The 25,619-nt window shown below is 55.1% G+C and overlaps 2 protein-coding genes across 3 annotated transcripts in view; both read right to left on the reverse strand.

Moving 5' to 3' along the window:
• Positions 1-21,129, reverse strand: part of ITGA3 (integrin subunit alpha 3) — a 28,514-nt gene extending 7,385 nt beyond the window's left edge. The window contains exons 1-20 of one of the 2 annotated variants that reach the window (XM_077852802.1): positions 20,909-21,129; positions 13,218-13,345; positions 12,816-12,895; positions 10,420-10,669; positions 8,791-8,877; positions 8,262-8,469; positions 7,588-7,784; positions 5,848-5,936; positions 5,584-5,720; positions 5,345-5,431; positions 4,233-4,300; positions 4,024-4,160; positions 3,263-3,412; positions 3,053-3,150; positions 2,580-2,727; positions 2,309-2,377; positions 1,384-1,463; positions 1,196-1,273; positions 368-470; positions 42-224 (exon numbers count right to left, since the gene is read on the reverse strand). In XM_077852802.1, coding sequence (XP_077708928.1) covers positions 42-224; positions 368-470; positions 1,196-1,273; positions 1,384-1,463; positions 2,309-2,377; positions 2,580-2,727; positions 3,053-3,150; positions 3,263-3,412; positions 4,024-4,160; positions 4,233-4,300; positions 5,345-5,431; positions 5,584-5,720; positions 5,848-5,936; positions 7,588-7,784; positions 8,262-8,469; positions 8,791-8,877; positions 10,420-10,669; positions 12,816-12,895; positions 13,218-13,345; positions 20,909-21,114 — 2,583 coding nt within the window. In that variant the 5' untranslated portion in view covers positions 21,115-21,129. Of the gene's footprint in view, positions 1-41; positions 225-367; positions 471-1,195; positions 1,274-1,383; positions 1,464-2,308; positions 2,378-2,579; positions 2,749-3,052; positions 3,151-3,262; positions 3,413-4,023; positions 4,161-4,232; positions 4,301-5,344; positions 5,432-5,583; positions 5,721-5,847; positions 5,937-7,587; positions 7,785-8,261; positions 8,470-8,790; positions 8,878-10,419; positions 10,670-12,815; positions 12,896-13,217; positions 13,346-20,519; positions 20,579-20,908 lie in introns of those variants that run through there. The other variant, XM_077852803.1, reaches the window with a different exon arrangement.
• PDK2 (pyruvate dehydrogenase kinase 2) overlaps positions 1-25,619 on the reverse strand; it is a 116,281-nt gene that overhangs the window by 29,253 nt on the left and 61,409 nt on the right. The window lies entirely within an intron of this gene.

Consider the following 25,619-nt stretch of genomic DNA (forward strand, 5'->3'; position numbering starts at 1 on the left):
ATGAGATGTAAATGTATTTCAACCCAAAATGGTGTCCTTACAGAGAGAGTCAGATTCAAAGGGTTGACAAGGTCTCCAGGTGGTCGGCAGGGCCAGGACCCATTGCCGTGGATGGTGATCTCTGTGGGGTACAGCAGCCACTTGCCATTGATGACTTCGTAGGGCCACTCCAGCCCTAGGACCAGGGTCCCCAGGGCTGCCAGCCCTTCTCCTACTGGGCCCACCTGTGGGCACAAGGGGGCGTCATGGCCACAGCCTCCTGGAAAACGCCCTCCATCTCACCCATCCCCAACCCTCACACCCTCAGACCCAGACCCATCCCCACCTTCCCAGGAGTCTCCACCCAGGGTCCCCATAGCCCCCTTACCTGGAATTCATACTTGAGGGGGCTTCCCACGTCCTCCACAGTTTTCATGCCAGATTCACCCATCACTGTCCCCCCAAAGAAACTTTGTAGCCGGTGATTCACTCTAAGGGTAAGAAAGATGCTGAAGTTTAAGGAGGTGGGAGGGGCCCGGCCAGAAGGGGTGGACATCAAGGCAGGCCAACTCCAGCTCTTCTTATATCAGGAAGATCTGAGATAAATCCTTGCTTTGCATTTACTATCTGTGTGCTAGTTATTGCTCAAGCAAATTATTTATCCCCCCAGACCCTCAGTTTTTCTATCTATAAAATGGAGTTCATAGCAGTTGCCATACATAGCATGGGGCTGCTGTGGGAAGTCAGTGGACTGCTGTATATAAAATTCCTAGTGGGGCACCTGGGTGGCTCAGTTGGTAGAGCATCTGCCTTCAGCTCAGGTCATGATCTTGGGTCCCATATTGGGCTCCTTGCCCAGCAAGGGGGTCTGCTTCTACCTCTTCCCTCTGTTCCTCCCTATGCTTTTGTTCTCTTTCAAATAAATAGAAAAAATATATTTTTTTAAATTCCTAGCACCATGAGCTCTCAAGAAATGTAGGGCCACACCAACATCTTGGCCCCAGGGTGGCTGATTCCTCCACTGCTACCTCCCTCGCAAGGGGAATAATAGTAACAACAATAATGATAGTGCTTGTTGTTAAGGGAAAGTGTAACCCAGGGGAAGCAGAGGCCTGAGGATACCAGGCCTAGAGAGAGGTGTCCAAGGAGCTTGGGAGCCACGGGGACAGAGAGGCCGTAGCACAGACACGCAGGCTGGGGTAGGGGTGGTACCCACATGCTGAGTGAGGCCTGGAGTGTGTAGTCCACCAGCAGAGTCAGGGTCATGGGCCACAGGTTGTCCTGGTGACTTGACCTGGGGAGGGAGCGCAGGAAGTAGGGGAGAGGTATCAGCTGAGGCCTGGGTTGGAGGAAGTCCCAGGGTGCCTCCCTCCTGCCGCAGACTGGCTTCTTGAGGTCACTCACGTAGAGAGCTGCAGCTGCGCCTGGAGCTCCCTTGTGTGCAGGGTCACTCCGATGACCTCGAAGGCAATGAGCAGCTCCATCTGCCATGAGGGCCAGGGAGGCAGAGAGGGGCATTTGGGCCAGGCAGAGGTGATGCCATGGGGGAGAGAGGGGCTGAACATTATGCTGGGAGTTGGTTCTCCAGCTTCCTCCTCCCACCCCATTCTGGGCAAAGAGTCTCCACCTGCCCACCTGTGTCCACTCTTTCACCTTGTTAGCCTCTTCTTGCTTCCCTGTCCCCTTCTTCTCTGTCCATGCCCTCTCTGCTTTCAACTACATGGCATTGAGCAAGTTACTACACTTTTCTTTTTTTAAAAAAAATATTTATTAATTTGTGAGTGAGAGTGTGTAAGAGGCTAGGGGGAGGGACAAAAGGGGAGGGAGAGGGAGAGGCAGAGAATCTCAAGCAGATTCCCTGCTGAATGCAGAGCCCCAAGCAGAGCTTGATCTCACCACCCTGAGATCATGACCTGGGCTGAAATCAAGAGTGAAGCACTTAATTGACTGAGCCATCCAGGTGTCCTGGTTACTCCAACTTTTTAAATCTATATTTTCTTTCTATGAAAATCATCTATTTTCTCATAAGGTTGTGAGAATAACAGCATAAAAAAAAAGCGTGAGCAATGGACTCAGGGCCTGGCACATAGTAGGTGCTCAGCAAAATCCAGTTCTTCACCTCCTCCTGCTCTAGCTTTGTGCTCCCTAGTGGCCCCATTTTTCTTAGTCTCCGGGTCTCTCCCCATGTCCTCCTGTATCTCCCTGTCCCCCACCCTGGCCCTTTGCTTCAAGGAAGCCTGGGAAGCAGGCAGGCCGACCCAAGGTTAAGGGGCTCATCAGAGTAAGAGCCTGGGATCCACAGGTCTGGGAAGGTGTGGCCAGCACTCACCCTCTGGTTCCGTTTGAAGGGGTTCCCCAGTTCACAGACAATGGTCTCATTGGCCTGGCACATCCCAGCCTGAGGAAAGAAGAATCCGGTCTGAGTGGTCAGAGTAGGGCATCTCCCGCCCCTTTCCTGTGGCACCGGATCTGATGCCCTAGGGGCTCGAGCACTGGGTGCTCGTAGCATTAGAGATACTGCAGACGCCTGAGGAAGCCCAGCCGAGAGGAAGTGGGTGGGGTGGGCACAGGACAAATGGGGTGCGGGGGCAGGTACTCACGGGGCGCACTGAGGACAGCAGCAGGGCGGGAGGCACCGCCAGGGTGAGCAGCGCCTCGTGGGCATCTTCCCCAGCGCGCTCCCTGCTCGGGGTGTTGGTCACGTCGATGCTCAGGAACAGCTTCCGGCCGTCTCTGCTGTACTGCAGCCTGAGGGGCAGGACCCCAGGCCTGAGCCCGAGCCCCGCCCCGGGTCAGTTAGGCCCCGCCCCTCAGGTCTACTGAGTGAAGAAAGTCCGTTCTTGGGACAGCCAGGCCCAGCCCTCTAGCCTCCCCTGGGGAAGAAAGCCCCTTTCCTGTCCAGCACAGGCCGCCGGGAGCATCCCCCCGCGCCAGTCAATGTCCCTGCCCCCAACTCGCCTTTCCCTGCGGCCCCGCCCCTCAGATCGTCCAGGGCCCCGCCCCTCACCTCCTGTTGGCCAATGAAGGCCCGCCCCGCCCTGCCCTTGGCCAATCAGCGAGGCCCAGAGCGCACCTGCTCAGCGGCTGCCCCAGCTCGGACACGAAGGCCGCCTGCATCTGCAAGTTACTGTCGCATTTGTTGTCCTGGCCGCACTCTTTCTGGAAGTGGACCTGGGGGTGGCCAGAGGCGTGAGGACCCCCCCCCACACACACACACACACAGCGCCCTCTGGCCCCACAGCCTTCCCGGGCCCCCCGCCCTCCCGGCTCCGGCCCCACCCACCTCGGTGTGGTTCTCCAGAGCCTGCGCCTGGTTCAGGACCGGATAGGGATCCAGGGACTTCAGCCCCAGCCGGGGGCGCTCAGGCATCCTCAAAGGTAGAGAGTAGTTCATGGAGATGACGATGGGACGGAGTTTGTCCCGGAGGTTGTCCTGGGAAATGAGGGGGAGCTGAACCCAGCAATGCGTTCCCATCCCCCGCCACACAGGTTAACTCTTCACACCGCCCTGACCCTCAAAGAGATGAGGTCCCCCCACCCTGAAAAACCCCAGTAAGACTGAACCCCCTCTGGTCCTGTCATAAAATTGACCCCCTTCCCACAACTTTGATCCACAAGCGAGGTGATGGGACTCCTCCCCAGATATGGGGGTGGGGGTGAAAGGGGGGATTGTTGAGCCTCCCTTTATCCCTGTGGCCCCCAGGATCAGCTCTTTCAACCATGATACCCTAGAGAGGGGCTGAGCTGGTCCCCCACTCATGAACCTCTTCCCCCCCCAGACATCAACTAAATCAAGAGTCTCACACCCCTCACTTTTCTCAGAGGTGATGAGCCCTATGGCGCCTATCCCCACTCCGAGGCTCTCTATCTCTTCCTACCACATACTGTGCCCTATACTTCCTGTAACCCTATGGTCTTCCAGGCCAACCTCCCCCACATCTGTCTTTGGGGAAACTCCAGTCCCTCACCCCTGCCCTGTACAGACTCTGGATACCTCCTCCAGAGAACTTGGAGCAGGTGTCCTGCCCCTTGCCCCTCTCTCACCATCAGGAGCAGTTCCAGCTTCTGGCAGTGCATGTCTGGCATGGAGAAGAAGCCGTGGAAGATAGCTGACTGGCTGCGTGCAAAGCGAAGCCTAGGGGGGCGGCGGTCCCGGTCGGCCTCCAGTGTGTAGGCCAGAGCTAGAAATGGATGGGGTGTTATCCAGTGGTCAGGTAAGCATGCCCCTCCCTGCTCCATACCCCCACACTCACTGATGTTTCGCCTGTAGTTGGGGTTCCCAGCACTCTGGTTGTAAGCAAAGCACAGCTCCACCTGCACACTGTTGGGAATCAGAAGACACATAGGAGGTCACAGGGGAACCCAGTCATCCAGGCCCTGGCCTTCACCCCTGCACTGGGCAAGGGAAAACCAGGGCCCTTAGGCAGAAAGGCAGGGGCAAACCTGGGGAGTCCACACAGCTGGTTTGAGGGTGTCCTGGGCCTCTTCCCTCCCCACTCCCACTAAAGCCATAGAAAACAGGTTAGAGGAGCTCCTGGGTAGTTCAGTTGGTTAAGTGCTGGACTCCTGGTTTTGGCTTGGGTCATAAGCTCAGGATCATGAAATCTAGCCCCTCACTGGACTCTGCGCTCAGCGGGGTGAGAGGTCACCAATGGGGAAACTGAAGCTCCCTCCTTCAGAAGGAGTTGCCTGAAGTCATCAGTTGTTTGGTGCCCTGCACAGTCTTGTACAGGATGCACTGTCTAGATCTCCTTCTCCCACTCACCCCTGCTTTCTGCTCTGGGTCCCTTTGCTTTCTGATCAGGCCTCATTTACACAAAGGCCTCAGGGTCATCACCCTCATTACTGACACTATCTTAGCAACTAATATATTCTGAGCACTTTGGGTGTATAAGGTGCCATGTGAAGGTCTTTTTGTACATTATCTCATTAAATTATTATAACAATCCTATAAATTCATTATTATTATTAACTTTGTCTTACAGGCAAGAATCTGAGACTCAGATTAACAATTTGCTCAAGGTGGCTCTCTCTCCCACCCACCTATCTCCCTCTTCCCTCCTCCTCCAGGACCTCACTCCCCAGAGTCCACCGCTACCACTGCAATGGGAATTGCTGGGATTGAACAAGGTGGTCTAGAGCCCCTACTCCTAACCACCATGCTCTAATATCCCTCCAGTTTGCCCATGACCTCCTGCAAGGAAGTTGGCTTTTTTAATAAGGTTGGGTAGGAGGGGCAATGCTTACCCCAGCACTCATCTCATATCAGGAGCAGCCAAGGGAGGGGGCTGGGAGCCAAGGTCCTTCCTGGCATGCCCATACATAAGGAGGGATGCGTGGACAAAACAAGGGCTGAGAGTCTCACCAGGAGGTGGCTGTGCAGAGTGCAGGATCCAGCACAGATGGCCTGGCCACCAGTGTCTTGTGGAGGATGTTGATGACAGGCCGTGCCCTACATAGAAAACACACATATACCAGTGCCCCCTGCCTGCCCCCTGTCAGGACAGGACTGTGGCTCAGGCTTGCATGGGCCTGGTGTTGAAGGTGGGCAGAGATGGGACTGCATGCAGACAGGGCTGGAAGAGAAAAAGGCCCCTGGCTTACCGCAGCAGGACAATGCGGTCTGACAGGCTCCCCACAAGCAGGTCTGGGTACAAGTTCTCATCCACATCCATTCGCCCACTCAGTGAGTAGCCAAAGGTGGCCAAGCCAGGCAGTCCCAGCTCCTCCCCATGGATTACCTGGGAAAAGGGGGAAATGGTGAGGACAGGCTCAGGGTGAGCCCTGGGGAGTGGGGCCTAGTGGTAACAGGGAGAGGGCAGGTGAGGGGAAGGAGGCAAAGCTCCCTTTGTTCCTGTCCATTCATACCTGCTGCGGCTCTCTGAGGAGCCCCCTGGAGCTGCTGTGGTAGATGTACACTTTGCCCAAGCCCTCGAACGGGGCTCCCACAGCAATGTCTGGGGAAGAGAGGCAGGACAGGTCACCCTGAGTATGATGGGCCCCAAGTCCCCCGGACCTTGCACTCCAGGTCATGGGGTCCAGCAGGAAATTGACCTCACACTGCCAGACAGTGCTCAGAACATCAGGGAACAGAGCTCTGCGGCTCAAGATTAAAACTGGGACCACTGTGAGCCCAGTTGCTCCTTTTCTATGTGGGAAGGTAGGTCTAGGAGAGGCAAGTGATTTACCTAAAGTCACACAGCCAGTTAATATCACAAGCAGGCCTAAACTCCAGATGCCTGCCCACTGGCCTAGTGTTTGTTTTCCCTTACTATGGTACCTTCCATCCCCACCACCAACCTCCCCTTCAGACACCCAGTTCTTCTAATGACATTTACCAGAAGAGCCACAAAAGGAAGTGTTCCCCACTGGTGACTTTGCCAGGCAGTTATCAAGCACTCATCTCACTTAATCCTGACAAGATTGCTGGGGGTAGGTACTGCCGTCCCATTTTAAAGGTGAGGAAGCAGAGTCAGAAACCAAAGTCACACAGCTAATGAGTAGAAAAGAGGATAGTTGAGTCCATATCTAACACCAGGGGCTGGAATTTTAATCACACTATAACTTTCCATGTTAAAACTCTTTAGACTTTAGACTTCTAAAAATTCTAACCATCATTGCCACAAATAAACCCCAAATGTTTTATTATCTTCTTAAACTTTACTAAACTCTTGCTAGTTCACTGCTTTTGATCTGATAGGGCCTAGGTAACCAGAAAGCCAAGCTTGTTAGAAAAGTATGTAAAGGAAAGAGTAAGCAGGTCCTGAGTAGAAACCGGATGCCTCTTCTATCAGTAAATGCTTAGACTTTGCTAACTGAACTTTGAACTTTCTAGCACCTACTTTGGCTCTTTAGAGACTCCTCTGCCTTCCTTTTGGTTCTCAGGTATGTTCTGGGAAATTGAGGTGGTCAAAAAAGTGGTTTCCAGATAAGTCAGGTGCTCCCATGGCAACCAGGCTCTTCCTAAATCTCTTTCCTTGATACCCCAGGTCTGACTGGTCCCCAAGTCCTGCAGAGCACTGGACATCCTCTATATCTGGGGTTCCCACTTTATCCCAGCCCTTAAATCCCGTACTTGATATAATACATTCTTGATATTAACACCTCCAGCCTTGCTGTCCCCAGCTATCCCATGTACCCTCCAGGATCAGCTTTCAAGGTACCAAGCTATGACATCACATCCCTGCGCAAAACCTTTTCTGGACGCCCCTCCACCATTTTCCAAATGTAAAGCCCCAGTTCCTCTGCCTGGCTTTCAAAGCATCCACTCCATCTCCACACTGCCCCTCCAGCCTCATGCATCTCTAATGTGAACACCCTACATCTACTAAATTTGGGTAGATCAGACAAGTATCCCACACTCATGTTGTGCCCCTCATTGTGCACACTCAGCCCAGCCCCTGATGCCGGGAGGAGTGGTATATCCAGTCCTCCGGGAGGCCCACCGAGCTCACCACTCGTGGCTCCCTTGCACAGCCTCTCTCTATTACTGCTGTGAGCTCCTTGGACTCGGGCCCCATCCCGTCTCCTTTTCGGGCCCTGTCAAGCCTGGTATGCAGCTGACACTCCATTAGTGGGTATGCTGGGGTTAGGAGTGCTGGCTCGTACCCTGGAATCCATCCTGGTTGATGTCACCAATGCTGGCCACGGAGAAGCCAAAGGCGGAGCGACTCGGGCCATGAAGAAGGAGGGAGGGGTGGGCAGGGAAGGAGGTGCCTGCCTGGTTCATGAAGACATAGATGGCACCCCCTACCTCTTCTTTCCGCTCAAAGTAGTATGGGGCTCCCACCAGGATGTCCTGCCACCTGCAAAGGAGAGAAGGAGGGAGAAACAGGAGTGTGGGGTCAGCCTCCAATATACAACATAACTCTTGTTTAGCAGACACAGTTGTGCCAGGGCACAAGGCTATACAAATGGCATCTCTGGCCATGGTTCACGGGAAGGACATGGAAATGCTAACATGACCCATCTAATAGGAAACACAGGTCATGGAGAAGCCATGGAGGGCAGATCACACCCAAACAACCCATATCCCCTAGAACCATAAAATGACAAAAGGAGATGCAGGTGTCATGCAATTGACATGTAAATACCCAGAACCGCATCAAGTCTCATTGCAAATCAATATGCAAATTAGACTTGCAAATCCCTGTAAACAGCATGCAAACAAATGAACAATCACAACCTTGCATTTCTCTGGGAAAAAAAAAGCATTTCTCTTGGGCAAGCCTGCCCCCCTCACCCATTCTCCCTGGTCCCAGAGAATGTCCCTGGAGTCTCACCCATCATTGTTCAGGTCTGCCAGGGCAATGGCGCTGCCAAAATAGGCGCCCACCTGCGTACCCTCCAGCACCTGCCTCCTCCGCAGGTCTCCGCCTGCCTCCTGGCTCAACAAGAAGACAGCACCCATATGTCGGTGCCGGGGAGCACCTGTCACAATGGTGATGTCCGTGGGATGCAGGATGGCGCTGCCCACCTGCACCGTGTATCCTGGGATGGGGGAAAGGTGGTCAATCAAGGCCCAGTGAACTTTGCCCCTTCCACTCTGGATCCAGCCCCTCAGACTCCCCAAATATCTTCTATTCCAAGTTGGACAAGAAAGTGGACTCTGGATGCGTTTTGGGTGCTCAGAACAGGCCCGGCATACAGGTGGTGCTCAACAAGTGTGTGCTACTTGAACTAAATGCCACTAGTCACACATATGCCATGGTGTCACTCTTCTACCAGGCACTGAAGGTGAGAGGCCAGTGTGCTGGGAATGGGGTCACCTTCTTCCTCCACCACCCAAGGAGCCACCACAGCTGGACTCACCAATATAGAGGTTTCCTTGGTCCTCTGGGTCCTTATAACTAAATTCGGATAAATCCCAGTCCTTCCGCTGAATCATGTAGCTGTTTCCTTCACAAGAATTTCAGGAGGGGAAAGGGAGGAGCTGAAATCACTCCCTTCAACCACCACATCCAGGTCCCCCTGCCGCCCCCACCCAAGAAAAATATAACAACACCTTTTATTTGTGAGCATTTTGCCTTTGGCAAATCACATCCACTTTATCTTAGTCATTCTGTGAAGTAGAATGATAATGCCCATTTTGCAGATGAAGAAAGCAAGGCTCAGGGACAGGGGATAGTTGCTGAGCCAGGGCTGGAATCTGGTCATCCAGGCTCCTGGTTACTAAGTGACACTTCCCTCACTGGAGACACTGAGGCCAGACTCCATGCTGTTATCTCCTGATCCTGCCCCCAAGCTTGGGCTGCGTACCTGCCCCTGTGCCCTGGGGCTGCTGCTGGAGAGTACCTGCTGCCCTGCCCTGCCCTGGCGAGATTCTAAAGGACCAGGAGTAGGGGAGGCAGGATCAGAGGACTGAGCAGAGGCCTCTGCCTCCAGTGAGTCTGGAGCTACAACTATGCCCTAGGCTACCTGTTGGTCAAGAGGAGATGATTCAGGGCTCCCTCTGCCTGTTGATTCTGCAATTAAGAAGGATGCAGGGGATCCCTGGGTGGCTCAGCGGTTTGGCGCCTGCCTTTGGCCCAGGGCGTGATCCTGGAGTCTGGGGATCGAGTCCCGCATCGGGCTCCCTGCACGGAGCCTGCTTCTTTCTCTGCCTGTGTCTCTGTGTCTCTCATGAGTAAATAAATAAAATATTTTTTAAAAATAGAAAAAAAAGAAAAAAAAGAAGGATGCAGTAAGGAGAGAAGGCTCAAATGTAGCTATAACCTGTGTGGTGGAGAAAGGCAGAGATGGCGGGGTGAGCCCCAGCCCCCCACCGAGTGGTAGTGTGGCCATGCAGCTACAAGCACAGTTCTTGATACAAAGAAATACTCCACAGGTCCCCTCAAAGATTGGCCTGTATGTATTGACGAGAACAAATGCCCCAACTTGTTGATAAGTGGGAAGAGAAAGTAGCAGGACAGCATGTTTAATGTGATTCTGTGTATGTGTGTGGTTTTAAAGATATCTATATATTCTAAAATAGAGGCTCCGCAAGACACTTGGCAGTCTGCACAGGGAAACAGGACAAGGGAGGTGGGTGGGAGAAGAGGGGCACTTTTACTCTTTGTTTCTCCAAATCCTACTGTCCCAGTTAGTAGTTGTACCAGGAGCATGTTTTACTTTAATAAGGTTTTAAGTGCTTGAGGTGGAGTCAGATGGACGTGTGTTTCAGTTCAGGTCTGCTAACTTACTGTCAGCCTTGGGCAATTGACTTCACTTCTCGGAGGCTCAGTCTTCTATAAAACGGGTGCAAGGACACTTGCCTCATAAAAGTCTTTTAAGATTAATAGACATAATAAGCGCTTGAAGCGATGTGGGCAAAGACGTCTCTTCTGCCCTCTAGTGTGGAGGGTCTGAGCCAGATGTCCCTGTAGCTACCTGGGAGTGGGTGGTCTCTGCTCCTCCTTCACCCTCCCCATCCTCCTCCCCCCATTCCCCCATGGCCCCTACCTTTCCAGTTGTAGGCACCGGGAGCACCGAAGTACACGGTATTCTGGGTGAAGCCGCCGCTGGTGCCCAGCTGGCACATGCCTGTTGCCAGGTAGTCAGTGTTGCTATTACACATCTCATTGTGGTAGGTCTGCCAATCATCAGTGGGGTCCAGCTCGAGGTCATTGCCCCGCACATAGCACTTGCCCACCATGCGCCGCTGGTCCTCTGATCCTGACCATAGCACCTGGGTGTAGCGGTGGGCGCAGACCTGGGGACACCCCCCCCCAACACACACAGCCTGAGCCTGTGGCCAGTTGTCTCCTTGGCCCTTTGCACCTCTGGCTTTGCTGGAGAGGAGCTGGAAAAGGTCTCTGGGCTCCTTTCCAGGATTCAGAAATCTGCGCTGAAGGCTGGGAACACTTTTGGGGAAGGCCAGGAGGTCCTGGATTTGAGAGCCTTACAGATCTTGGCAAAAGGAAAAGGGGAAAGGATGAGGGAATGTGGGTCCAGGCTCTTGGGTCTAATAGGAGCTAGTTAGGGGCACGCCTGGGTGGCTCAGTGGTTGAGTGTCTGTCTTCGGCTCAGGGTGTGGTCCCGGAGTCCCAAGATCGAGTCCCACATCAGACTCCCCACAGGAAGCCTGCTTCTCCCTCTGCCTATGTTTCTGCCTCTCTCTCTCTGTGTCTCTCATGAATGAATAAAATATTTTCAATAAATAAACAAACAAACAAACAAACAAACAAACCTAGATACAAAGCAGATTAAGGAACTTACTTCTCTGCTGTGCCCTCTTCATGGATGGGCCATTATTAAAATAATAGCAATGACAGCAGAAATAACAGCTAACACCTACTGAGTCTTTACTGTATGCTGGACAGAAGTCTAAACTCCTCTCATATTGCCTCCAGGATGCCTCCCAATATCCCTGGGGAGTAGAGACAATTTCTACCACCACCCCCCCATTTTAGATAAGAAAACTGAGGCACAGAGAACTAAGTCTCTAAGATCTCACATCTAGAGAGAAGCGGAGAATACTCAAACCAAGGCTGTCAGGCTCCTGAGTCTGAGCTCCTAAGCGCTAGGCTGCTCCACCTCTCTGGTAGCTTCTCCCCACATACTGGAGGTGTTCAACAAACAGCTGCAGGACAAATCAGGCAGAACAGGGCATTTGTAAAACAGCAGGGGCAGGCGAAACCCAGAACTGGGCTTGGGTCTTGCTTGCTTGCTCTCTGTGTCTCCTGCCAGCTGTGAGCTCCAGCAGCAGCAGGCCTGAGTCACTGCTAAGCTTCCAATGTTAGCAGATGCGCGACACACAGTAGGGGCTCACTGCACATTTGTTTTTTTTTTTTGTTGTTGTTGTTGTTTTTAGATTTTATTTATTTATTTATGAGAGAGAGAGAGAGAGAGGCAGAGACACAGGCAGAGGGAGAAGCAGGCTCCATACAGGGAGCCTGATGTGGGGCTCGATCCCGGGTCTCCAGGATCACGCCCTGGGCCGAAGGCGGTGCTAAACCACGGAGCCAAACCACGGAGCCACCCAGGCTGCCCTGGACATTTGTTGAACGGGTAAGCAGACAACTGCTGAAGGGCCTGGGACCTGCAATTGCCTTAAATGGAATGCTAGACCACCTGCTGTCCATAACATGGTTCTAAAAATGGCATTTCAGTGAACTGATGCAAACCCCTGGAGCTTAAAACAGTGTTCAAAGGTGAAAGAAATGCAACAGGGATGACCATGGGGGTGGCGATTGATTAGAAGGGGGGCACACTTTCTGGAGTAATGTAAATATTTCTTTAATGAGTGTCAGTTACACAGGTGTTTCATTTGTCAAACCTCATTAAAACTCAATATCAGTACATTTTGCTATCTGTAAATTTCACATCACACTTTTTTTTAAGTGGGGGGGAAAAAAAAGGAAAATCGCCTATCTGGGATTCAGAAATTGAGACCCCAGGGGCTGACACTGAAGAATGTAGCCAGGAAGTGACAAGTGACAGCAGGGAGTGGCCCCCAAAGCCCAGGGGGTGAGCTGGGGTCAGCAGGGCTGTGCCTCTTCCACGGGCCAGCCTGTCAGGAAGGAGCGGGCCCAGGCCACGCTGCCCCGGGCTCTCTCTGCCCTTTTCTCCTCAGTTCCCTCAGCTCATTCCCATGAAGGGTGAGCACCCCAGGAGGGGAAAGGAAGTGGGTGATTCAGACAGGACCCAAGCCATGCCAGGCCCTGGAAGCATGCCATAAGTGAAGGATCAAGGGGATACTTGGGCCCATGGAGACATACAGTCATATAAATGGACATTTGCAAGGTCCCAGCTCACTCACTAAAGACTCCTCTCCCACCCTCTGCTTCCCTCCCCAGCTCCTGGGAAATGAAGGAGAGGGCAGGAGTGGGGGGAGCGGACAGTAAGTGCCCACTTACCAGGACTCTGCCCGCAGGGCCCTGGCTGGCCACAGTCACCCCGAGCCACATGTCCTCAATAATGTGATGGTCAGGGTCACCTGTGGGCATGGGAGGGATCATGAGCCAGGGCACCCATCTTCCTGGTGCTTGGAGCCTCCAGTGGGCAGGAGTTGGTCTTCCTGGCTTTCCACTACTGTAGGCAGCCCTCCCTTGCCCTCCTCCAGCTCACCAGGAATCTCAGCTCTACAAATCCCATGTAGTCCCACTTTCCTCTAGAGCTCCCTCCCCCCAGCTGGACAAGAAGACTAGAAACTGCCCAGGTAAGCCTGATAGCTCCTCCAGGTCACCCTCTGTGCTACCTGCCCCCCTCCCCGACCAGGCTCCTGTCCCCGCGCTGATCCTCAGCGCCTTTTCCCTCACTTTTCTCTGAGATGTCCATCCGCTCACAGTCGTTCTTGTGGGCAGTGAGTGGGCACAGGTACACGGCACCGGTCCGGTTGGTATAGCCATCAGGCACAGCGAGGTCCTGGGGAGCACCAGCCAGGAGCCTGGGGTGGGGGGTGGGGGGCAATGAGGCTGGTGGGCTTGGGCTCAGACTTCCCAAAGCCTGCTGCAAACAACTTTCTGTTCAATATGTTTGCTGAGCGTCTGCTGCGTCCCTGGTGCCAGGCTGTGTGCCAGGCTCTGGTATCGGGAGATGAATGGATCCTGGCCCCTGCCCTCCAGGAGTGGCCAATGCAGGAGAGGCAGGCAAGAAAACAGATATCTGCAGTGAGGGCCTTGGGAGAGGAAAGCAGGGTGCAAACCTGCCCAGACCCAGTGTTGGGGGGGTAGTCTAGGAGGCTCACGTAAGAGGGGAACCTGGTCAGAGTCTGAGAATGACCAGGGCTCACCAGGAGAAAGGAAGGAAGGGCACTTCAGGCAAAGGTATGACATGTGCAAGGGCAGGAAGCATGAGCAAGCAGGGTGACTCAGGATTTGCAAGGCTCTTTATACAGCAGGAGCTGGGAACATGGAGGAGGGACCCAGGGGGCAGGGGGACCTGGGCGGGGGGGTGGGGGGAGGTGGGGGGTGGAAGGGGAGCCCAGAAGGGCAGGTTGGGAAGGGATTTTTAAGCAAGGGAGTGACATGATCAGATCTGGGGTTTGAAAGGAATGTTTGGCATCTGAATGACATGGTCAGATCTGGGTTTTGAAAGGAATGCTTTGGCCTCTGAGGTGAAGGTAGACGGGAAGAGAGAATGACCAGGGGAATCCCCGCACAGGGATCAACTTCCAGAGCGGCCTGAGAACACGTGAAGGGGGTAGGGGCAGTGCTGGAGGCCTGGGTCCCTCCTAGGTCTAGGGGCTAGCACTGAAGAATGGCAGCAGGAGATGACAACTGAATGCAGTGGGTGTCCCCAAAACTGGAGCCGCATGAGCTGCAGCCAGCAAGGCCCCTGAGTGACCTGCGTGAGGTCTACTCTCCCTGGCACGTCACTGCCACTACCCTGAGACAGGCATACAAGGGCTGGGAGTGCTGGGTACCTGGCCCTTTGGACAGTGGGGCCACAGGGCCACATTCTTGGCAGGTGGGCACGAGAGTGGGGATTGGCCCCAACCTGCCCAGCACCCATCTTTGGGGAAAATGACTGCAAAGCAAGTTCCTACAAGGGTGCTTAGGGCCCTCGCCACCCACCCCATCCCAGACAGGTGGCTAGAGGAGAGGAAGGCAGATCAGCCTGGAAGCAGTATCTCAGAAGACAAGGTCCTTGGCCCACCAGTATGAGAAATCCCCAGCATATTTGTTAAAAAACGGCAAATTCCTCAGCCTACCACAGACCATCTGCATTGCATCTGGGGGTAGGGCCCTAGAACCTGCATATTTAACATGTATCCCAAGTACTGTGCACCTCAGTTTGAGAAGACAGCTCTACCACCCTTTGCTCTCGGGATATCACCTCCTGGTAGCCTCTAGACATTCTGCTAGGATTGCCAGCCAGATCCTGATGGACACAGCCTCCTGGGTGGCAGGTACCTCCTAGGTACCCCTCGATCAAGCTCCAGCAACACTATCACCCCGAGGCTCTGGGCTTCCTGCCAGAGTCTGGAGGTACACAGCAACGGCCCCGCCTGCAACTCCTGCCTGGGACCTGTGAGTGAGGGCTCCAGGGAGTGGGCAGGGCAGGGCCTGGGCATGCCGGGACCTGGGGTGCCTCCGCCCACTGGCTGTGAGGAATGCACTGCCTGGGGTGCTGGGAAGGGGTGGGATCTCTGCCTGCGCCTCACATCTCAGCTCAGAGCTTACCCTGGGAAGCATCCCTGGGGGCAAGGGTGCAGCTTCTCCAAGCAGAGCAGTGCTAGGAGGGGCTGGGGGAAAGCTGGCAGGGCACCAGGGTGGCAGCCAGGCCCCATTAGTCACCCTCTGCCCGGCTGGAGAGGGTGCTCGGTGAGTCCGCTGCCTGACCACCCATGGACATCTGCCCCGGCGCCACTGACAGGTGAGAGAGGGAAGCAAGAGCCTGTGGGAAAGGAACCTAAGGGCCTGGTTCTCGGCTTTGTTCTGCCTCCTGGGGCAATTTTTTCCGTCTCTGAGCTGTAAGTGCTTCATCTGTGAAATGGGAACAGCAGCTGTCCCATCAACCTCCAGGGCTGTTGAGGGGAACAAACAGGTTCATTCTTCACAAGAGCTTTCTGACTCCGAAGTCATGGCCAACGTGAGCACTGTCTGTCCAGTTTCTGGCGGCATCAGGGACTGGCCCTGGCTCACCCCCAGGTGTTCCTCCAAGCACCCAGGAATCTTTGCCCCATCAGGTTAGTGAGTCTAGAACAGAGGGCAAACAGCAGACTGGTTCAGCTATTTACAGGGAGCAGAGGAGGGGACCTAAGCAGTACTTCGTGGCGGTGGAATCACTGAGGTGGGGTGTGTTCTAGCGTCGTTGTCCCGATCTGGCTGGAGGTAGAGGCTGAGTGTTGGCTATCATGAATTTGAAGGGACAGGTCCAGGCCTAAGGGGGCGGGTGGCAAGGAGTCCCTGGGGAGCCCTGGTTGCTTTCCAGGGTGTGAAATGCAGTGCAAGTATGGCTTTGCCCCAGATGCAGCCCTGACCAAGCTGTTGGGGCATGAGACAGCTCAGGAGCAGGGTGGCCATGACCTCTCAGCTTTGCTCATCTCAGGGGGAGTGGGCTGAGGGACCCTTCCTCTTAGCCTCCTGGGGTACTGAGCAGGCAAAGCCAAACAAGAATGGCAACTGGGGTTGAAATAAACCCCTTTGGGCAGCCCGGGTGGCTCAGCGGTTTAGCGCCACCTTCAGCCCAGGGCCTGATCCTGGAGACCCAGGATGGAGCCCCACGTCGGGCTCCCTGCATAGAGCCTGCTTCTCCCTCTGCCTGTGTCTCTGCCTCTCTCTCTCTCTCTGTCTCTCATGAATAAATCAATAAATAAAATATTAAAAAAAATAAACCCCTTTACCATCTATACCCACTCAGCCCTCACCCTGCTCCAGCTTTGTGCCCACTGATGGGTTATGGGGCAGGGCGAGTGCCCTAATTCCAGCCCCACATCCCAGGCCCCTCCCTCCCCAGAGATTCCAAAGGAGCCCCCCTCCTCCAGCCCCCCTGGAGTATTTTTAGCTTCTACTTGGCCTGCTCAGAGGCCCTTTAAGGCCCTCTGGCTCCCAGCCCGGGATCCAATGGGTCTACAGCCAGAGGACTGGGAGTTAGATGGGGAAAGGCATGTCCAGAGGGTCAGGTCCAGCTTCCTTAAGCTGCAGCCAGGTGTGGGAGAGACCTTGCTGGCATGTAAGTGAAATGTAAAACATATATGCAAAGGAGCACCTCTGCTGCCTGCCGTTGGGTCTGGTCCAGATCAGTGAGTCCAGAAGCCGACCCCTCCCAGACCGCCACGGAGTCCAACCTCCAGGCTGTGGTCAGAAGGGAGGCTAGTAGGATGCTTTGCCCAGCTCTTGAAGCACAGAAGAAAGGAGATCTGACCTCCCCTCTCCTGGAGCCGGGTTGGACCCCTCCAGGAGCTAGGGGGATGGATGAAATGACCTCTCAAGGGCTTTCTGACAGCTTCTCAGCCTCTTCTTTGGCTCCAGCCAGACAGCTCATCCTGGCCTCTGGGGAGCCCCTTGAACTCCAAGTTCCATAAAAGCACTTCCTCAACCCGGTTCCATCACTCTTCCTTGGGTGGGGGGCTGTGGGGGTTGGTGTTCAAAGCTAATGCAACAGCCAAGCTGAAAACGGCAGTATGGGAGGAGGCTGGGGAATGGAGCTAAGGAGCATTCAAGACACCAGGTTGGCTCTCCTTGCAGAGAAGAAGGCTCCCTGGGGGACACTGGGGTGGGGTGATGCTCAGAGAAATTGCCTGTAAGATTCAACTTCCCAGGATCCTCATCAGGGAGGTGCCTGGGAAGCTTTTAGTTAACGTGGGGGGGCCAGAGGGGCGAGCATTCAGACCACACGCCCCATGCCTTACTCCTCAGGCCGGGCGGGGGCGGGGGGCAGTGGCGCAGGGCACTGCTACAGTTTTGAGTCCAGGGGTGGGGGTGGGGGCAGCTCTCAGATGCTGGATCCCAGCTCTGTGCCCATCCTGCTGCCCGAATTAGCCAACTCCCCAGAGGCTGCTTGCTCCAGTGAGCTGAGCCGCAGCCCTCTCCATCCTCCCCCCACATCGCCCTTACTCTGCCCACCCAGCCCCCTCTCCCCACTGGTGACTCAGCCCTAGAACCAGAGCAACAGGCTGGAGGAAGCAAGAGAATGAGAGAGGACAGGAGAAAGAGGCCATGTCCCCAAACAAGGCTGTTTTTCTCATTTCTTCTCCCTCTTGCTGGCTCCTTAGTATCTTTTCCATGTTTGATCCCTTGGGGCGTTCTTCATGTTATCTAGCCTCAATCCCTCATGCTGCAACAGACATCTTCCTCCTTTGTTCAGCTCCGGCCAACCCCCTTTCACTTCTTTTTCTACTAGATGAGTCTTCCCCTGCCTTCTCCCCAATTTAAAGCTCCCTGGCCTGGGCTGGTCACCGGAGGGAACGGAGAAGGGCACTCGGGGTACAGGCCTTCTGCCTGCAGCCACAGCTGCTCTGTCTGTTTCCTCCAGCACGAGCCTTGGAGGCTGCCAGGCGCCTGCCCTGCCCAGGGAAACATGTTTTAGGAGAGCACAGCAGGTAAGCCCGGTTCCTACCTACCTTAGATATGACCTCATCTGCCGGGAGCCACAGCCACCCCCGCCCCAGGCTCCGCAGACACCCTCATTTCCAGGCTAGGGCAAAGGGGAGAGAAAGCTCCAGTGGTATCTTCCCTAGCCCACAGCATCAGACCAAACCAGGACAACTGGATTCTCAGGAGGGAGCTACAGAGCAGGGGCTAGGGGCTGGGGGCAAGGACCATTGCCCAGAGGAACAGTCCCTCTGCTTCCCCAGGGCTCTTCACGCCTCTCACAGAAGCCCAAAGCTCTTGGGGCCTTGGGCCTGCTCCTCACTTCTTGCTTCCAGAGCCAGGGGAGCTGGGGCCTGGGTTGGGGTGAACTCCAGCCCAGAGACAAAAGAGATAGGGAACAAAGAGGGTCCACACCTGGGTTTCTAACCATTTCTAGAATAAGGCCATCTTTGAGAATATGATGAAAACTGTGCTCTTCCCCTCCTCCTGCCCGCAGAACAACGCACAGATGCATGATTTTACATGTACTTTCAGGGGTCCCTGCACCTCCTGCAAACCTTCTATGAGCCCCAGGCTAAGAGTTTTTATTCATGACCATGAAACCTCTCCCCTCTTCCAAAAGGACTTGTAGACTAACAGAATATAAGACTTGACTTGTTGGTTGCCCTAAGCTGTGCACTCAGGCAGCTGTTCACATCTGGCTATACAGCTGGCTGCAACTAAGACCAGATGGCCCAGCTGGCTCTCCCAAAGGGCCAAGGGGCAGAATTCAGCAAGAAGAGGAGATGAACCAAGATATAGAACTACCCTGGGGAAAGACAGGATACCCAAGAGAATGGCCCAGACCTCTGTTTAGAACTTCCTGCCTCTCCAAGGGTCATTAGCTTTAGAACCTCCTGGGCTCTTAGCAGGTCTAATGCCATCTCTAGCCACCCAGGAAGAAAGGTAAAGCCCCTCTGCTCAGCCATCTTGGGTGAGGCACATGGGTAGTAAGAGCCTGGCTTCAGCACAAGAGCACTAACTGCTCCCCGGAGACACAGGCATGTACAGAGCCTTTTACACACGCTGTCTCACTAGAGAGCCCCACTGGCACCTCATGAAGAAGGCATGCTGCCCCGCCTCCTTCCGCCAACATGTAGAGACGTTAAGACTCAGGTATTAGTGACAGTTCCGAGACTGGAATGTGGCCGTGGGACTCCGGCGCCTCGCCTCTTCTCTCTCTCCAATCGCAAGCTGCCTCTTATAGGCCAACAGAGGCAGGAAGGACGCTATAGATCCAGGTCCAACCCCTTTTTGGAGAAAACTGGCCCAGAGAAGGGAAATGTCTTGCTCAAGGTCACATGGTGGGTAGGGGGGATGGGGAGCGGGGTTTACAGAGCCCATTATCTACTCCAGCTTTTCATTATTTACTCTTGCTTTCCTGATCTTCTTTTTACACTGCATTGCTTTATATCATGCAGAGTCAGTCTGGAAAGTCAGAAAATCTTTTTCTGGGCTGGGGCAGAAAAAGCGCCAATACAGAAACTTGTGCTGATGGTCACTTTTAAGGTCTGCAAAAGATGAAAGGCTGGCCGAGGGCATGGTGCTGCGCTGGGAAGGATGTGGTGGCCTTAGCCTCTGCAGAAGCTAGATGGAGGCCCAGGTAGATAGGTAGACTGGGCAGGGGCTGGGCCGACAGGGCAGAGGCCAAGGCTGGGGCAGAGTTTGGACTTTGGACATTCCAAGCTTCCTCAAGTTTCTGCAGGCTCCAGCCAGAGTTGAGAAAGGTTACAATACACCCTGTATCAGACCATGTCCTCTTGCTCAGTGGAGTGAGACACCAGGTAGGGATAGCTGTCTGGTAGGTCCCCCAGCCCAGAGACTTAGGTGGGGCCTGCCTGACCTTTCCTAACACCTTCCCTCCTGGGGTAGCCTCCCCTCCCCTCCCCCAGCGGCCTTCTTCCCCTGGCTGTCAACCTCAGCACCTGAGCCTCCAGAAGAAAAATCCCTGAAACCTGGACTCTAGGCAGGAGAGTGCCGGTGGCAGCGGGAAGCAGGAAGCAGGGTAGGAAACAAACAGCTGGATGCAATCTCCTTCTCTCCTCTCTCCTGTGGGTAGCTCTCCCCCTTCCTTCTCCTTACAGCTGTCAGGGGGGGGGAAGTCTAACAGAAGAGAAAAACACCATTTCCCTCTTCAAACCAAAACAAACACACTCAGGGTTGAAGATTCAACATGAATCTGTGGAATGTGGGGAAGATGTCTGGTGGGAGGGCGTCCCTGCTGGGGGTGCGGTGGGGGCAGGAGACCAAGCAGGAGTCCGGACAGCTCCCTCTACTTCCCCATCTTCAAGGGGTCAGAGGGAGCTCCCGGACAGCTCCAAATGCCCAGACTCGCCCATCACCTCACCCTGCAACCGCCAAGCGCCAAGCCCCTTAGAAGGCCCTCCAGTCTGGCTCTGCAGAGGGTGTGGCTGGCATGGCCCGCAGGCAGGCAGACTAAACGCAAGGTGTAAAGGCCGGCGGGCGGGAGGGGGGAGGTGTTAAACACACATGCCCACAGGTTCTTCCCAGGAAAGGGGATAGAGGGTTCCACTGAGTGTTTACCTTGCAGTTTTCCCCAGGTCCCAGCCCTGGAGAGAAGTATTCATAGATTAGATACTAGGTCGACAGAGTGGGAGGGGGCTTGGGAAACGGGGACCCCACTTCCACTTTCAAGAGAGGTTTAAAGGGTTGAGGGGCTGAGTTTAGGCAGGTTCCGGCCGGTCAGCACTTGCTAATGACTGCTGACCCCATCCCACACCCACTCCCTCCACTTGCCGCCAGACCTCGGCCGCAGAAGGGCTGCCCAGGCCCCCGCCCCCTTAATCCCGGTCACTAGAGCCGGCGGCCCGCGGGCCTGGAAGCCAGGCTGCGCCCAGGCTCGGATCGGCACCGGCGCGCGCACGGTCTCCCCGCCCCGCCCCGCCCCGCCCCGCCCCGCCCGCCTCACTTACAGGTAGCGCCGCTGCCGCTCCGTCTGCCGATGGAGGGCGACCGAGTAGCCGAAGAGGCTGCCCGGGTTCCTGGCCTCTTTCACCACCAGGAATCGGGTGTCCAGGTTGAAGGCGGAGGCGACGCGGCCGCCGGCGGCCACCATCAAGGCGAGCGCGCAGAGCACCGGGCGCGGGACGCAGGCGGCGCGGCGGGCGCGCGGGCCCATGGCTGCGGGGGCGGGGGCGGGGGCGCGGGCGCCCGGCGCTGGGAGCCAGGACCCGGCCACCTGCCGCGCGCTCGGCGGGGGACCGCGGAGACCGCTCCGGCGGGCGCGTCCCGGAGCCCCGCAGCGCTGCGAAGTTTCTGGCCCTCAGCCGCGTCGGTGTCACGTCCGCCCAGGGTGTGCGCGCCCCGATTCCTCTCCGAGGCTCGCCGGTCTACCGTCCCGCCTGCCCAGCCGCCGGTCACGGCCCCCCCGCCCCGGGCACTGCCCCCGGCTCGTCCCGGCCGCGCCCCCTTCGCCCTGGGCTCCGCGGCGGATCTGGGAACGCAGACCCGTGGATCGCGAGGAAGACGGGAGGGAGCGGTCCCCTCCGCGCGCGCCCCGCCTCCACGCCCAGCCCCGCACCTCCCCACCTTGCGCGCCCAGCCGGGGCTCCGCTTTCCTTCCGGGGAAAGAGAAAAGGTCCCGGCTCCGCCACCGCCTCTTAAAGGGGCAGCACCGCCCCTCCCTCCTCATCCTCCCCGACCAGGCTCCGCCCTCTCCCCCAAACACCTGTCGGGAGCCCCCAAAGGCTTGGGTTTCCCCTCTCCGCCCCTTGCTTCTCCTAGGAAGCGTCACCTCCCGAGCAAGATGGATTGGCCGGGCGGGGCCGGGGGTGGGATTTGTCTGGAGGCTGGGCTCCGGCCGCTGCGGCTGCTGGCAAGGCCGTTCCCGGCGCGGCCACCTCGGCGGGCCGGCTGGAGAGCCCCGGCGTTGGCGCATCTGGGAGCCCACATCTGCGCGCCGCTCGGGGCAATGCCGGCTTCGCCTCCGCAGCGCTGTGAATCCCTGAGAGGCGGTTGGCGGTCTCTGGGCCTTCTTCCTCGCACCCAGGCCCTTCGCTGTCCTTGTCCAGATGTGCTTCTCTGGCCCGCCCGCACCCACCCACCCTGACCCGGGCTGGATATGTTCCCTCGGCAAAGCCGGACGGATATTTAGCAGTGGTACTAACCAAGCGTTGCTAATTGTAATGAGCAGCAAGACAGCACTTCCCCCACAGGGCTCCGCCTTCTGGTATCCCTCATACACCCTCCGGGGTGTAAATGAGTCCCTTCTCCTTAGAATGCACTGTGTGGCCAGGGAACTGGGCCCAGACTGCACCCATATCTCATCCGCTCCTGCCTTCAGGGCCCGGCACAGCAGAATCCCAAATGTCTCCTCCTCCTCCTACCCGGGCTCAGCCTGAGTGTTTGGAGATGGGGCGGGGACGCCAGCCTCCGTAGGTGTGTAGTGAGTGGCACTAGGTGGAGGTAGGTGGGCAGGGCCCAAAGGCCCGGTCATCCTCAGAAGAATCTAATTGAAAGGGAACTTCAAGAGGTCACTATGTACTTTCTTGAATCTAACTCAGATTTTTCATATTGCAAGTACAAAGACCCACTTCCCCTGAACATTGTTTTCTCCAGGCTGAAGGAACTTTCTTCTTTTGGCCCAGAAATTCAGCCCTCAGCCCTCACTCTCTTGCAGTTTGATTTAGAGTCCCTGTTTCTGGAAGTTTATAATAATAAAATGAAAACTACTATGTAGAAAATGCTAAAAAAAAAAAAAAAGGAAAAAGTGCTAATGCAGCAGGAACTATGCTAAGTACTTTACGAGGATTATTAGATCAAACCTCACAATAATCTTTGAGGATTATCTGCTTCATGAGGAACCTGAGACTCAGAAAGGCTAAGCAACTTGGTTAAGGCCACACAGCTTGGATTTTCATCATGTATTATCTGACCTCAGAGTCCTTCTTGACCACTTGTGCTAATCATTAACATTTGTACACTACTCAGGGCAGGTCTAAATTTGGGGGGGGGGGCCTAAACTTGTACAATTTGGCACCCTCCCTAAGGAAAAGAAAAAGGAGTTCTGGAGTACAGAATTAGATTGAGAACCTGGAGGGGGACTTGAACATTATAGTGTATGAATTGTTTCATGTGAAGACTCATTTCATCCTCCTGTCCTCCCTGCGAGGTCAGTATTATCATCTTCATTTGACTTATGAGGAAACCTGGATGTCCAAGGTCAGGCAGCTCGAGGCAGGCAGAGCTAGCACTGGAAGCTACTGACCACACCTGTGTCTGTAAGAGACGAGTCCCGAGCAGATGTTGGTTAGATAGCCAGATGCATCTGAACAAAAGCAACTGCATAACAGCGTGGTCTATGGTGCTCATCCCTATCTGCCCTTAGGACAGCATACGTTCCTGAGCTGTGACTCCCAGAGCCACCCAACCTCTCCCCGTGGTCTGCCTTGTGGCCCAGGGTGTGCAGGGATTAGGAGACATCTGGGGGCAAGGCATAGAAAGCTGACCTGAAGTTACCTTATTCTCCTTTGGGCTGGCTGCCAGGTCCTCCACCTTGTTTCTGGAGAAGGGGAGACAGCAGGGGCCAAGGAAAGCAGGGGCCAGGGTGGATGCTCAGTGTGGGCAAGGGGTCCTACCTGAAACAGCTTTGAGAATCCTGTGATGACAGATGGGCTGTATGCCAGCCATTATCTCTTGGGCCATCCCAAACAGGAATGACCAGCATGTCCGATCCCAGGGCTGGGAGCAGGAAAGGGATGAGGGATGGTTTTTCCACTCCAGGGGAGTATCCTGAGGGAATGTGGAGTGGGAGCAGGGCGCCCGGGAGTGGGGGAGGGCTCGAGGTAAGGAATGTGGAGGAGTGTCAGATAGATGGGGGTGGGGGGAGACAGAGCTGGAGGAGGGATGTTGGGAGATGTGGACCCTGGAAAGGTCTCTGAGCTGAAGAGATGCAGGAGAAACCTCAAAGTTCATGACAAGGGTCTGAAGTCCCCTGGTTCCAGTGACAAATCATCCACAGCCTCATCTCGTCCATCAGCTGACTTTATTGTGTCAACTCTTCTCCATGGAGAAGAGCCTCACCTAGAAAGGTAGAGAGAAACAAGGGCACATGGAATAACATGTGTGAAGGAATCAGAGTCCATTTTTCTATGTTTGACTGCTGATAGCCGTAAGCCCCACCTCTTCCTCTCCCTCTAGGCCCCACACCTGGATCAGCTGATAACAGAGCCTGGGGCCATGTTCCCTCCTTTGGTGTCCAAGGGGGATTCAAACCCCTTTCCTGCATAAAGGCTCACCTTGCTTAGTCCCTAGCCACAGTGAAGCAATCTCTTCTTGCTCTCTCACACCATTTCAGACCTTGCTCAAAAGGCCAGCCCTGCTCTCCCCAGAGACCTCAATTATGTAAATAGTAAACTTTTTCATACCCTCCTGGCATGTGTGGCGTCATCAGTCTTGACATCAAGCAAAACCCTGGGTGGGGTCCATCTGCTTCTGCAGGAGACTGTGACAACAAGCCAACTGTGGGTTCTGTTGTGGAGGCAGGGAGGCTTCTTGGAGGAGTATCCAGACAAGGGAGAAGGAAAGGACTAGCAAGATGGAGAGAGAATATCAGAACGGAGGGAGAGAAGAAAGCAGAAGAGTTGGGACCTGGTTTGGGGTGAAGTTTTCTCAGTCACAACAATGGTAACGTCAAGATTCTGTAAAGGTGCCTCGGTTTATTCAGGGCTTGCTAGGTTTGCATCAGCCTTCGTCTGAGTAACCGCCACCCACATCTCAGTCTCCAGGAGCCCTGAACTACACTGCTTGCTCCCTCACTTCTCACAGGAAGATCGGAGTGCAGATGGGCTGTGCACAGGGAGCTGGAGAAGAAACATGGAGCAGAATCGGCGTGCCTTGTGGATTGAGTGCAGGCTCTCTTCGGCCCTCTCACCTTCATCAAGTTACTTTCCTCCTCCAAAACTCGATTTCTCCATCTGTGCAATGAAAGGGCTGGATGTGAGTTCTCATTATTCCCTAGCCGGCATCCCGTGTGTCCCAGGGCGCTGAAGATTTGTTGAGCCAAGTAGACCAAATCTTTGCTATTGAATTAAGACTCAGGTCTCTATCTCTGATCCGCAAATGCAAATTACTGAGGAGGGAAGGAGGAGCAGTGAAGCATGAATGGGTTTATCAGATTTCCTTTCTCCTGTGACCTAGATACCACAGGGCAGGCGCCCAGTCCCTAGCTCAGAATCCGTCAGCCTCAAACATTCACTGACACCCTACTACGTACAGGCACAGAGCTGAGGACCCCCAGGGGTGTCCAAGATGAAGTGGGACATTTTTCGGGGAGGCCGAGCTCTCATCTTGACCCCACATTCGGAGAGCTCTCACATGTAAACAACCTAAACATGCACCGTGTTGTATCTTAGGGCTGGTGCTTGTGGGGCAACGGGAGGGGGGCGCAGTGGGGGTGACACGCAGTCATTCTCGAATCTTCCAGCCTTTACAATGACTTCTAGTCTGGGCTTGCAGTGTGATTATAGATACCAGACTCACAGGTTTGTGGGAACACAGCACAACCGGGGCCCAGAAGTCCCTCACTGTGTGGTAATTATGCTCACTGTTGAGTACACCTGCATTTCTAGCACTCATGACAGTCCCTCGGACATGGGAGGTCTTCGCCCATCGCATGTCCAGCCG

The sequence above is a fragment of the Canis aureus genome, chromosome 16 (assembly GCF_053574225.1).
Source record: "Canis aureus isolate CA01 chromosome 16, VMU_Caureus_v.1.0, whole genome shotgun sequence".
NCBI lineage: Eukaryota > Metazoa > Chordata > Mammalia > Carnivora > Canidae > Canis > Canis aureus.